The sequence below is a fragment of the Epinephelus fuscoguttatus genome, linkage group LG21 (genome assembly GCF_011397635.1).
Source record: "Epinephelus fuscoguttatus linkage group LG21, E.fuscoguttatus.final_Chr_v1".
In the NCBI taxonomy this organism is placed as follows: Eukaryota; Metazoa; Chordata; class Actinopteri; order Perciformes; family Serranidae; genus Epinephelus; species Epinephelus fuscoguttatus.
The window spans coordinates 23,771,438-23,783,738 of record NC_064772.1 but is presented as its reverse complement, the minus strand read 5'-3'; the positions used below and the strand labels follow the sequence as shown (position 1 = coordinate 23,783,738).

General features: G+C 40.4%; 1 protein-coding gene across 2 annotated transcripts in view; it reads left to right on the top strand.

The window, feature by feature from the left end:
- Positions 1-12,301, top strand: part of fbxo15 (F-box protein 15) — a 213,638-nt gene that overhangs the window by 198,822 nt on the left and 2,515 nt on the right. The window contains exons 1-6 of one of the 2 annotated variants that reach the window (XM_049564795.1): positions 2,782-3,125; positions 5,527-5,631; positions 8,960-9,199; positions 10,704-10,907; positions 11,004-11,133; positions 11,239-11,321. In XM_049564795.1, the coding sequence (XP_049420752.1) occupies positions 3,037-3,125; positions 5,527-5,631; positions 8,960-9,199; positions 10,704-10,907; positions 11,004-11,133; positions 11,239-11,321 (851 nt within the window). In that variant the 5' untranslated portion in view covers positions 2,782-3,036. Of the gene's footprint in view, positions 1-2,781; positions 3,126-5,526; positions 5,632-8,959; positions 9,200-10,703; positions 10,908-11,003; positions 11,134-11,238; positions 11,322-12,301 lie in introns of those variants that run through there. The other variant, XM_049564796.1, reaches the window with a different exon arrangement.

Sequence of the window (12,301 nt, the reverse complement as noted above, 5' to 3'; positions counted from 1 at the left end):
TCTTGATTAGTGACCATTTTGGAAACCCTCTCATTACATATCCCAGCCAACATTTGTATGTGGGTACAAAATGGGCTGAAAAATGGGCCCTATATGGGATTGTCCGTGGGTTCCATATTAACCCAATTGCCTACATGGATGGGTTTACCCAAGTGGGCTCCACTACCTAGGTAGCAACTGTGATGGGCCCAAAATGGACACCTTATATGGGGCTCACTTGGGTAAACCCACCCATGTGGGCATTAGCATTGGGTCAATATGGAACCCATGGACAGTTCCTTATAGGGCCCATTTTCAGCCCATTTCGTACCCACATGGGCCAGACATACAAATTTTAGCTGGGTATAGTTGTGTTGTGTGGCAACAGGATGATGATGACAATTACTGAATCATTTTATTGTTAATATTTTGATGTCTGTATTTGCCAGAATGTATCGTACAGCTGGCATCTACAATATCTTTAAACCTTTGGCACTCACTACTCTAAGCTGCCAAAAACTACTATATGTATACTATATTTGTTTATTTAATTGGAAAAAAAATATAGGTAAATGCTGGTACACAAAACAAAGAAATGCAGCAGGTGTAATGTGTATGGGGCTGAATTCGTGACGAAACAACTAAAACAGCCTGTAGATAAAAGAGATGAACAGACTGTATGTGTCTCTATATGCTCTCTGTCTCTGTGTGTACTCTGGCACACATAACTCAAAGCTTACAGACATATCAGGTCATGGGGGGCAGCAGGCCAAGCAAAGCACCCCAGACGTCCTTCTCCCCAGCAATGCTTTCCAGCTCCTCCTGGGGGACCCCAAGGTGTTCCCAGGCGAGATGAGATATGTAATCCCTCCAGCGTGTTCTGGGTCTGCCCTGGGGCCTCCTACCAGTGGGATGTGCCTGAAACACCTCCAGCAGGAGGCGTCCAGGAGGCATCCTGATCAGATGCCCGAACCACCTCAGCTGACCCCTTTTCACGCGAAGGAGCAGCGGCTCTACTCCGAGCTCCCTCCGTATGTCCAAGCTCCTTACCCTATCTTCTCTACCCTATTTTGAAGGCGAAGCTTTCAATTTACTGGTCCATCTATGTCCCAACCCTCACCTATGGTCATGAGGTGTGGGTAGTGACCGAAAGAATGAGATTGTGGATACAAGCGCCCAAAATGAGTTTCCAAAAGGATAATTTGTAGCCTGTATTAATAACTCGCTCTGTGTCGTGTTGAATTTGTGAAGAAAACCTATTTTTTCTTGCATGCCTCCATGGTGAATGAAGAATCCAAAAAATTATGAAAGTTTTTGATAAACTGTAGAAAAAGGGGGCCGTATTTAACAACTAAATCAAAACATCTGTTTCCCAAGTCTTACACAACTTGTGCAGTAGAACCCAAGTCTCATTTATTCAGTTGTATGCTCAGAACATCCCAAATACATGCGTTATTCTTAAAACCTTACTATTTAACTCACTTCTGCATAAGCAGTCTCACACACAGGCAAGTAGTGGCCTGGGCAGCTCTGTGAGATGCACTTACAGAGTTAAAGTGCATGTGCTTGCCAGATGACTTACTATGTAGGTGGGTACTACTATGTAGGTGGGTGGGTTACTGAGGAGGAAGTTGGTATACTCTCCTATATACTCCAGTGGCCGAGTGGCTGATAGGTGGGTTTACTGCAAATGGTCAAAAAAGGAGATGAGTCTACCCCATATACCTGTGTACGTATACCCTTCACTACACCACTGCTGTGGAGCCATGCGATTAAAAACAAAGTTTCCTTCATGAATTCAGTGTAATACGGAGTGAGTAATTGATATGCAAATGATTAGTTTGTGAGTTAAGTATTCCTTTAATACTCCGCCTATTAAAACGCTTGCATAATGTCTTCTGGGGCTCTGGAAGAGTTTGTCAAGTCTGAGAAAATAACCTTGATTCAGCCTATGTCATATGAGTTATGTCAGTTTAGGCTCTGAGTCTACATGATTGACTGATTTTTATTTGTCATGAACACTGTGCCCAACTCTCTCGTGGGTTTACAAGACACCATTGCAGTGACGTTGCAGTGACAATCTAAAGCACATGTCACTTAACTCCTCAGTCCAGAAACAGAATACTCTGCCTTCTATCCCAGGCCTGGAGAAGATATTCAGCCACAAAAAAAGTTCCCTTTCTACAACAAAACTCACATTTTTCATGATCATCCAACCAAAAGAAATCAACATAGATAAAAGTCATCTTACTGAGAAGTACATTCTTTATGTCTTCATGTACAGGACAGTAAAACAGGAAGTGAACCTCATTGTCATCTTCACCTAAATTACACAAAAAATAGATTCTGCAAATGTAAAATAAGAAGTTTGCAATAAAAACGGGGGTAAAAAGTCATAAGGGATTTTTTTCCACCAAGGCAGGGACTGTCTCATTATGGGCACATCAAGTTGCATTATGGGAAATGTAGGATCCACTGCTTAAAGAGGTTGACACATACTAAAAACTGAAATTTAACATATCTTCTGCTATTGTTTTAAACAATTTGTTTTAAATCTGACTCTTTTTAGTCCCTTATTTTATTCAACACCTTTAAAACCACAGCAACACTACAGAAAATGAACCGAGTTATTAAACCACAATCGAACAAATTATTTTTTATTTAATCAAAGAAAAATGTGTACTTTAAAATATTACAGAATTTACAGTCTATGATTGAAATAAAAAGTTTACCTGCTTTTATTTTGAAGGGGAATGTCGCCACTTCCCACCGGAAGATTTATTTCTGCACGTGGAAGGAAGTTGACCGGACGTTACCATGGTGACAGAACCGAACGCGGACAGTTTAGAAACAGTTTTTCTTTTACACGAAGTGGCGACAAAAAGGGAGACGCGCTATTTTTTAAAGCTAAGTTACGGAGTTTACGTAGTGACGGAAGTGTATTTCTTTGTTTTACTCCGCGGCCTGTACGCAAACTAAACGTTACACGGCTTCAACGTCCCTTCAAACATAAATTACCTTGTGCCTGACTCAGAGGGGTCAAGACTAGTGAAACAAATGTCAGCACCCAAAGCAGTCTCCTCCAGAGTACGGGCAGTGAGGACGACTAAAAGAGCTGACAAATCATCTCTGAACTTTGTGGAAAGGTAATCCATCAGAACATGCTCATATTTCCACCTGCGTGACATCAACACCTCAGACAGCCAGTGTTCACACACTGTGGCGAGTCAAGGCTTTATTGGCCCTGTAAGTAAAAGGATTTATAGACCGTGTTTGTTTGCGGCAAAACACAATAAAAGCACAGCAGAAATCAATACAGGTGGAAGACACCTCACATGTTCATATTAAGCAATCTGATTCTCTCCCCATTGAATGGAGGCAGTAAATACAGCAATGAAACACCAGTCAGCATACAACTGTTTGCCTCAGCACCACTGAGGCTTATGTGTGAACTGCAAAACAAGGGTGTAATGCTGTTAAAGCAGATAAATATTCATATTTAGCAGGGTTATTGTTTTACCATGCACACAAAACACTTTTTAAATTTATTTTTTCTTTTAGAAACTGTGTCTCAAGACCTCATTATGCTCACATTACCCAATCCCTTTTTAAAAAGTGCTCACAGTTTGCTGGAACATTATGCCTATACCTATAAGCAATGCAAACACCTGACTAACCCACCCTAAAAATGCTTGACACGTTATCGTAAATATGTAGTTTAGATTAGGGATGTAAGTAACAATGAATTTGTTCTTTCTTTTCAGTAAAGAAAAAGTGAATTTTGCTTGTCCCAGTTTCCCTAAGCCCAAAGTGAAGTGTTCAGATTGCTTATTTTGTCCGACCAGCACTCTAAAACCAAGAGATATTCAGTTTGCTGTTACATAACAAAAAGCAAATCCTCATGTGTGAGAAGATAAAACCAGACAATATTTCGTATTTTTGTCTCATAATTGAGGTAAACTGTGAATAAAATATAAAACAATTTTAGATATTTCTTTCCCCGTTCATCCCCTAATTGATTAATCAGCCATTCGTTTCACAGCTAGCCTATTCAGCATGAGTGATGTGGATATAAGCCTATAGATAGTGTAGAAATACAATCTTTTCAAGCAATTATCTGTCCCTAAAAAATTTTCTAAATCATAGGTGGCCTCAGTGGGAATTTTGGACTCAGTAGTTACTGGTTTAAAAGCCCACTGTGTAAGGTTTGGGGGGGAATTAGTGGCCTATAACAGTGTGGATTACAGATTGCAACCAGTTGAAACTTCTCCTGGTTAGATACTGACTATAGTTTTATTGTTCAGAAGGTTTATAGCGGGAGCTGAATTATCAGCAGAGGTCTCTTCCTCTCCAACACAAAAGGACCTGGTGATTTAAACCGGGAAAAACACAGAATAAAGCAGTTTTACATTTAAAAAGAAGTGTTTTTCAGACACAATCAGTAACATTAGGCAGGGACAAAAGTGGATATATTGCAATTAGTATCGGTCACCAGTCAAATGAGTTGTTACATATCAGCATATCGGCAAAAAATCCAATATTGTGCATCCCTGAGAGCCAGTGTTTGGTTTGTCCATTCTGGGCTACTGTAGAAACATGGCAAACTTTGCAGACAAGGACATGCTCCTTGTGCTGATATAAACAGCTCATTTTAAGGTAACAAAAACACAACAGTTCTTATTTTCATATATTCCTCTTAATCCTAGACTTTTAAGAAGACAAAATGTCGACTTTTATGTGACATTTTTCGGCAGTATTGTGGACATACTATAACTTATGACTTGTGTTGGATGTCATCAACTCTACCATCCATCCTTTCCCCTTTTCAAACTTTTAGAAATAAAACAGACTCAGACCAGTATCTCTGTATATGCTGACAGCTCCAAATGTCAATGAGAGGTTAACTAATTGAGTGATTTGAATTTTAAAGCTTGAATACAGGCTAAATATGTTTTATTCATGTTGTGTCTGGTTTCTGAAGTTGTTTCATGTGGTTTGTGTTTGATATGCAGTGGACTGTCAGTGATTGAGCAGGCAGGTGATATGAACACCAATATATTCCTTAATCAAGAGATTAAATTGAATGGAATCGGCATCTTTAAGCAGAACGGGTGCAACCGGGCAAACTGGATCGATATATCTCCATGACAGATATGGACAGCATCTTTTCTTTTTTCAGCTTTTTTTGTGTGTACCTAAATACTTCACTTAAGAGTTGAGAATGGGTCTGCTTCACACTATCTGAGCAAATGTGTCAGAACGACTGTGTGTCTTTCAGGATATAACACCTTCTGCTGCTGTTTTGTGGTCTAAGTGTATTTGAATGTTGTTGTTTGTTTTAATACCAAATCTACTTAATGAGAACACCAACGCAGGTCATTTTATTTTGTTGCCAGAAGTGTGTGGTTGGATTGCCAAGAATCCTGTTGAGAGCACATTTGTCTCATGCACCAGTGCCTCTAAAGAACTGTGTGCTGAACAACAGGTGGCATGGAAACACTGGTGTCGCTTCCTTGTAGTGATGTCTAATTACCTTTTTTCCCGTAGACTGCCATCTCACATCCTGATTAAGATTCTGTCATACCTGGATGCCTCCGCTCTTCATACCGTCAGCCACGTCAATAAGCTCTTCTATCAGCTCGCCAATGATCAGTAAGTATCAGCCAGGTCTTGTTAATGCAGCACGGGCAGTACTTTAAATACATGAGTGTTTCAGGGATCCAACCCAAAAGTGGGTAAAGAGAGCTTACAAGTCAGGGGATTTATCTACACTTCACTGCAGAAAAATCTCTTTCTTGTCAAGTTTTTATGTCTTATTTACTTGAGTCAAATAAAAAATCTTCTGGTGCTGTAAAAAAAAAAAAAAAATTATCATAGATTATTTTGCTGTGAGGGTCCAAGGACAGAGGGATGTCGTCTGCTGTAAAGCCCTCTGAAGCAAATTGTAATCTGTGATATTGGGCTTTATTGAACTGAATTATTTTGCCAGTTATTTTTTAATTGTTTGATCTAAAATAGTAAAAACTGCTCATTATAGTTTCCCAGACTCCAAGGTGACCAACAAACCAAACCTCAAAATATTCATATTTTAGAAGCTGAAAGCAGTGAATACTTTTGCATTTTTGTTTAAATCACGAGTGATTAATTGGTCCTCAGAATTGTTGATTTTATTTTCCTCAGCTAATCATTTCAGCTCTGGTGGAGTAACACTTATTCATCCTGTCTTCAGTAAAGATCCAAATGTTTCAAGTATTTGTGAAAACAAGTTTCATTTATTTTAATTTTAGTTTTAGGCCTCCACTATTCTTATTTATCTCAAGAGAAAGTCACAAATTTCTTTTGAAAATTATTGAAAAAAGTCTACTTTACTGAAAATAAGTTGGAAAAATAATACCAAATGTCCTTTTTTGACATTTAAAGCTTTTGATGTTTGAAAATGAAGGTTTTAATGGTCTGTTGTCATATTTTATGATGTTACCACCCTAAAAAATAAAAAAAAATATCCTCAAACAGAATGCTCAATTTCAATAAAGTGATTCAGCAGATTAAATGAATAAGTCTTTTCTTTACATAAATCAGCTTCCTTTAATGAATAAATGTAATTTATGGTGCTGTTAGATTGTTGTTAGACCACCCTTTTAATACAGGTGCATGCCCCGCTGTGTGTGCAGCCAGTTGGAGAGCAAACCATTTTGAAACTGTTTTTGAAAGGTGAAACATCAACAAAAAATGGATTGAAGCAGAATATTTAATTAGATAAAAGCATGCTGTGAATTCTGGGAATGATTACATCAATCTTTTTTCAATTATTTTTCTACTTTTGGACTTTACAGCGCTCAGAAGTCTCAAAACAATCCTACGCAGCCACCACTGGAATCTAATTCTACTAATAGCATAATACCAGTAATAACAGTGAAGCTTAATCTTTTTTTCTGCAACTGTGCAGCAGTGCAGCATTCAAATGTTGATTTAGAATTCAAATGTCAACATTATGAATGATGCATCGAAGATACAAACTGATAAAACTTAAAAAATACTCTCTGCATCGCCAGATGAGTTCACTTCTTTTAATGGATAGTTTTGGATTCAGTTTCAACAGCAGTGACTGGGTTAGATGGAGTGTTTTTTGCAACGTGACAGCTCTTTTGTCGACAAGCAGTCTGGCAACCTCATTGTCCTTCACCACAAATGGCTCACGTAAAGGCGTCCAACATGAACTGACTTGTTAGAAAATAATATAGAAACTAGAATCTATATATATAATATAAACTGTACAGAGACTTGTTTTTGGGAGGCAATTTTCATGTCCACTTAAATTCGGAAAACTGGACATGACATCCCGTAAGGAAGAGTGTGATTAGGTATTAGTAACACTGATTGCTGTGTTGCTTCACTCTACAATGTTGTACTTTTTGCTACTACATATCAGGCAGTATCAAAACTAGTGGTTGTCGTAAACTGTCATGAGTAATGATTCTTAACAACGGAGACGAACGTTCAAACGTCCTGACAGGTTGTAATTTGTGCAGCCTGCAGAAAACACTATAATTCACTATGATGGAAAACAGTGTAAAGCAAACTGAAACTAGTGATAAAAAGCAAACTGACTGTAAGAAAACTGCTGCTTTTTCTAAGAATATCTGCGTTTATGACTCGTAAAACATAAAAGTCACATAGAAGCTTCCACGAAACCTAAAGACTGGTAAGCTTTATCAGAACATATCCACCTTATTCCTGAGGGCACTACTGTAGAAATGATTATAGGCGTACCTTCCAGTGAGATAGTTGAAGTAGCAGTAAGCTAATTAGTCCCATAGACTATCTGTGGTTAGTCCCAGTGGCTACTCTTGGTGGCTAATGCTGATTTTTTTGGAACGTAATTTGCCTTCAGCTTAGCAAATACTGATTTATTTTTTAGCAAAGATTTAACTAATGTTGAAATGTCTTTGCGGAGCTTTAGTACCTGTTGCACTGTCCGTGTCTGTAATGACTAACAACCAGTCTCAACTAAATCTTTGTCTTCAGCAACTATGTGTTGAACATGTAACCAGAACAAAAAGGGATTGTTCCTGTTGCCAAAGGTACCACTGATATGAGAAATAAAACCACAAGAGTTTCACGAGACATAGCGAAAAAGTATTAAATCAGACTTTGCAGAGGAGAATGACACCTAGACTGACAGGTCCGTCACTCATCGTCACTACATGATATCCGTGTCTTTCCCCGTCTGACATTAGGGCTGAGAATGTGTTACTGATTTACCGTACTTCCTTTATATCATATAAAAAATGAATGGTAAAAGTTGTTTCTTTTACCTGTTTGCTGCTAAATTCAGCTTCATGTTTCACTCAGAACAGTTTTTAATAAATCAGAAGTTAAAAAAACGTGTAAACTGCATCGTTAACATAGACGAGCGAGAGGAGGATTAGCTGGGAAACATCACATTTGTTCACTTAACATGGAGCTACAGTTAATACTGAATTATATTAAATGTTTGCTGAATGTGTTAGTATGTCTTAATAAGTCATCAGAAATCATCTTTAGAAGGAGCATATGTTTACCTTAAGATAGCTCAAGACATGTTAAAGTTAAATTGCTAGCGTGCTAACAATGCTTTGAGATGGCTGTCAGAGGTGGCAGAGGTATGATCACATAATCCTGTTTGAGCTATAACAGGTAGTGTGTTCCACGTTTTATTTCCCAGTTGCTCTTGAAAAGAAGAATAGAGTACTGTAAACAAACTGTTACCACTAGACATGGCCGATTGCGGTTCAACGCCGGAAGTTACTCCCATAATTCACGCAAGGTATAATGGGGGCGAGGAATAAGGAGGGTATATTCAAGGACAAGTCAGTTGCATTTTCCGTTGTCTTAGAATGAAAGACCTTTCACAAATTAGCACATCAGACATATTTGACACCATTTAATCATTTTCTTATTACTCACAGCAACCTCTCACCTCTCTGTACCATCCATGCAGTGCTCTGTGGAAGAAGATACACATGGCAGAGTTCGGCAAGCACAGAAAGCGGAAATCGAAGTGCACAGACGAGCTGCTGCTGAAGATGGCCACAGTGGAAGTGCAGGATCGGGCTGCAGGCTACTGGAAGTGGCTGCACTTCAAGACTGTAGCCGCATGTGACATGGACAAGTGGAAAAGACATCTTGGACTCATCAGCCGTCACACTGGGCTGCCCGGCCAAACAGAGCGGGTCCTCAGGTAAGAGACAGAGAGAGGCAGAAACTGCTCTTGAAAGGCACTTAGATGAAGTACCTGAGGTGTATGATTTGTTTAATGTACCGGACACTTGATTTCACTCTGCATACACTTGAGTAGCCCGGCAAGTGTTGTTTGTAAGTAGTGCTTACCGGGGTTTTTTTTCAAGCATTTGAATCCCTCAGGTGAGAAAAAAAGGTCTCATTATTTCTCTGGTAATCCTTATGTCAATTAGTTTTATATTTTACAGTTTGCTGCTTTACTTTATTTCAACCAAAAGGTGTGTTTATCATAGTTTGTATACCGCGCCTTAATCTGCCATCTGTTTGGTATGTCTAGCTGTTTTAACAATGGGAAGCAGCTCTGCGAGGTATCATGGGAACCCCTGCCCTGTTTGTGGTTAGCAAACACTAAAACTTTAGAGATCCACCCGAGTCGCTGTCAAGAAAGTTCAAGGGTAGAGACTAGAGGACAGTTCAAGCCGCCGGCTATCAAAAACAAAGCGTGGTTTGTTTTTCATATCGCACTTAATGACACTTTCTTATTAAAGGTGAGAAAGGAGGTCTCTGTCTGAGCGAGATGTCTGCTCAGGGGGATGCCAGCACGCAGGGGAAAGCTCCCTCATCGCCTCCACCGCGGTTTCTGCTGTGTTTTTATAACCTCTGATTAGAGGCTGTGCAGCACTCAATTTTGAGTTCTGTGGCAGTCGCTGTGGTACAGAGGGGAAGTAGAAATAATTGTGTTCCTTGCAGAGGCTGCCTGAATTGTTGAAATAAATTACTTAGCCCCCCAACTCCTCTTCCACAACATACCCACACCCACACACTCACGCACACACACCTTCCCCCTTCCTCCCGCCTCCCACCAGCTCAGACAATTCCCTGTGGGGGGTTTGTCTGTTAGAGACTCTGAGGAGCATGCGATTTACCTTGGTAATAATCATTTCACAAGACATCACACACACAGACAATGCAGAGCGAAATCCCCTGGGTCATCTGGGGCCTCCTGGGCTGCTCCAGTTTTTAGCTTTGTTCCTCCACTTAATTGATATTGGATGGTGCCTCAGCGAGACACCGGCTGCATCACAGTAGGGGCAGCCCTGAATCACAGTTTAGACAGAATTGGATCAAGAGATTTATCACAACAGCTGCGGTTTCATTTCATTCGTTGCATATCATTTCATTAGCAAGAGCAGCTTAACTGGAGTCATACTACTTTCAAAAGAAACGTTACAGCCATTAAACTCATAGTTGGGCTGATTTAAAGAGCATGAGTCGACACTGCCCAATTATTTGCGTCATGTTGACTTAAAATAAATGTTTGAAGGTTGATTTCTGTCTTCATGTAGCTATCAGGGAATAGTAAGTGACTTATCTCCCTGTTTATAAAGTAGGAAGCTTCTTAATTTCAGCTTCCCGCCACTACACTGCACACAAACAAATGTACAGGCTTTTATCGCCAAATATCTGTCATGTCTTTCGTGCTATAATTCTGCCTCTTATTCTAGGAACTTGCACGTCACCTGGGAGCTAACGGTCTCCGATAAGTCAGGCCGTGAGGTCACATTCGAGCCGAGCTGGTCCCACTTCTGCGAGACTTCTGTGACTGTGTGCTGGAGCGGAGGAGGCTGCTTGCCCAGCTACCAGCAGATTTCCACCCTTCAACTCCACGGCGTCAGGAGGATAGACCTCGACTGCCCCGGTTTGAAGAAGTGAGACAGCCGGCGTCCATCTCCGCTCTTTCCTTATGTCTCTGTTTCCTCTTTTCTCTCACTGAAGCCTGTTGTTTTCTTTGCCCGCTCTGTCAGCCCCGGCTGGAGGTCCCTCATGTCGACGTTAGACATGCGGGCTCTAACTGAAAGTGCGCAGGTCATTGGCCAGGACCGAGTGGTTGAATTGAAGCTGCTGCAGCCTGGCATAATTATCGGTGTGTGGAAGGTAATTACTTAACAGGCGGCCATTTTTAGCTTATTATTAGCTTTAATAGCTGAAAAATAAAAGACGAAAATTTTCAAGCATTTAAAGTGATTGCTCTCTTCACAGGACCAGTGCTCTGTTGCCTTTGTCATGCTCACCCTCCACTTCCACAAGCTGCTGGAAAGAAGCACCCAGGGGTCTTCTGTTGGGTAGGCTGCACTTGAACAGGCACCTTTTTATTCACATGCTTACGTGGCGTGCAGTGTATCACCATCAGATGGTTAGGGCTCAGATTCGGGCGATGCGATTCATTTGATGCCCCTGATGTGACCCATCTATGATGCGCAGCAGGGTGAGATTTGAAGCGTCAGCAGCATCACTGGCGCCTGTATATCACCAGCACATAGGGTGATGTGACTGCACCACATTTTTGTGTATAAAATGTTCTCCTTGTCATGTGTCAGGACCAGATACGGGTTTTTTATGCATTGCCATGAGGACACAGTGCAGGTGTTAACTGCAGATAATTGAATTCACTCATTAGCAGAGCTTAAAACAGAGAGAGTGTAATTAAATTTGCTTCTGTAGTGTTGAGTTTGTTAAAATGATTCGATCACAATTATGTAAAGCCACTGGGCTAGATCAGTGGTTGCTAATACAGGGTTTAGGAACATTCAAAGGGCCTCGGACAAAAATGAAGGGTTAACACAGTCAAATATTTAACAAAACAATCTGTACTTTTTCTAATTTTCCTTTTTGTAAATCACTGAATATTGTCACTCCATAGGCCTCTCAAATCCTGAGAAGAGGGGTCACAAGTTATTTTATGGGGTCATGAGCCACGAATGTTGTGTGTACACATTTTACTTTCCATGCATCTGGAAAATAAAAAAAAAGTTATTTAGTATTGGAGTTGCTGTATAGTCTTGGAGGTGCTTCACTCATCATCTGAGAGGAGAGCAGGCCTGCACAGCACCGTTGAGTCTGCCCCACCTTTTGTGAGCCTCGGACTTCAGCAGAGTGTGTAGACAGCCCCCTCTCCTGGTTTCTTGTGAGAACACAGTGTTTTCAGCACACCATGATTACAGTCCACAAATTAATAAACCCCCAAAATGCCCTCTTAATGAAATTCCTTTCTCTCAATGCTCTCCTCTCTCAGCGCAGCCTTATTTCATTTACCTTTTTTTAT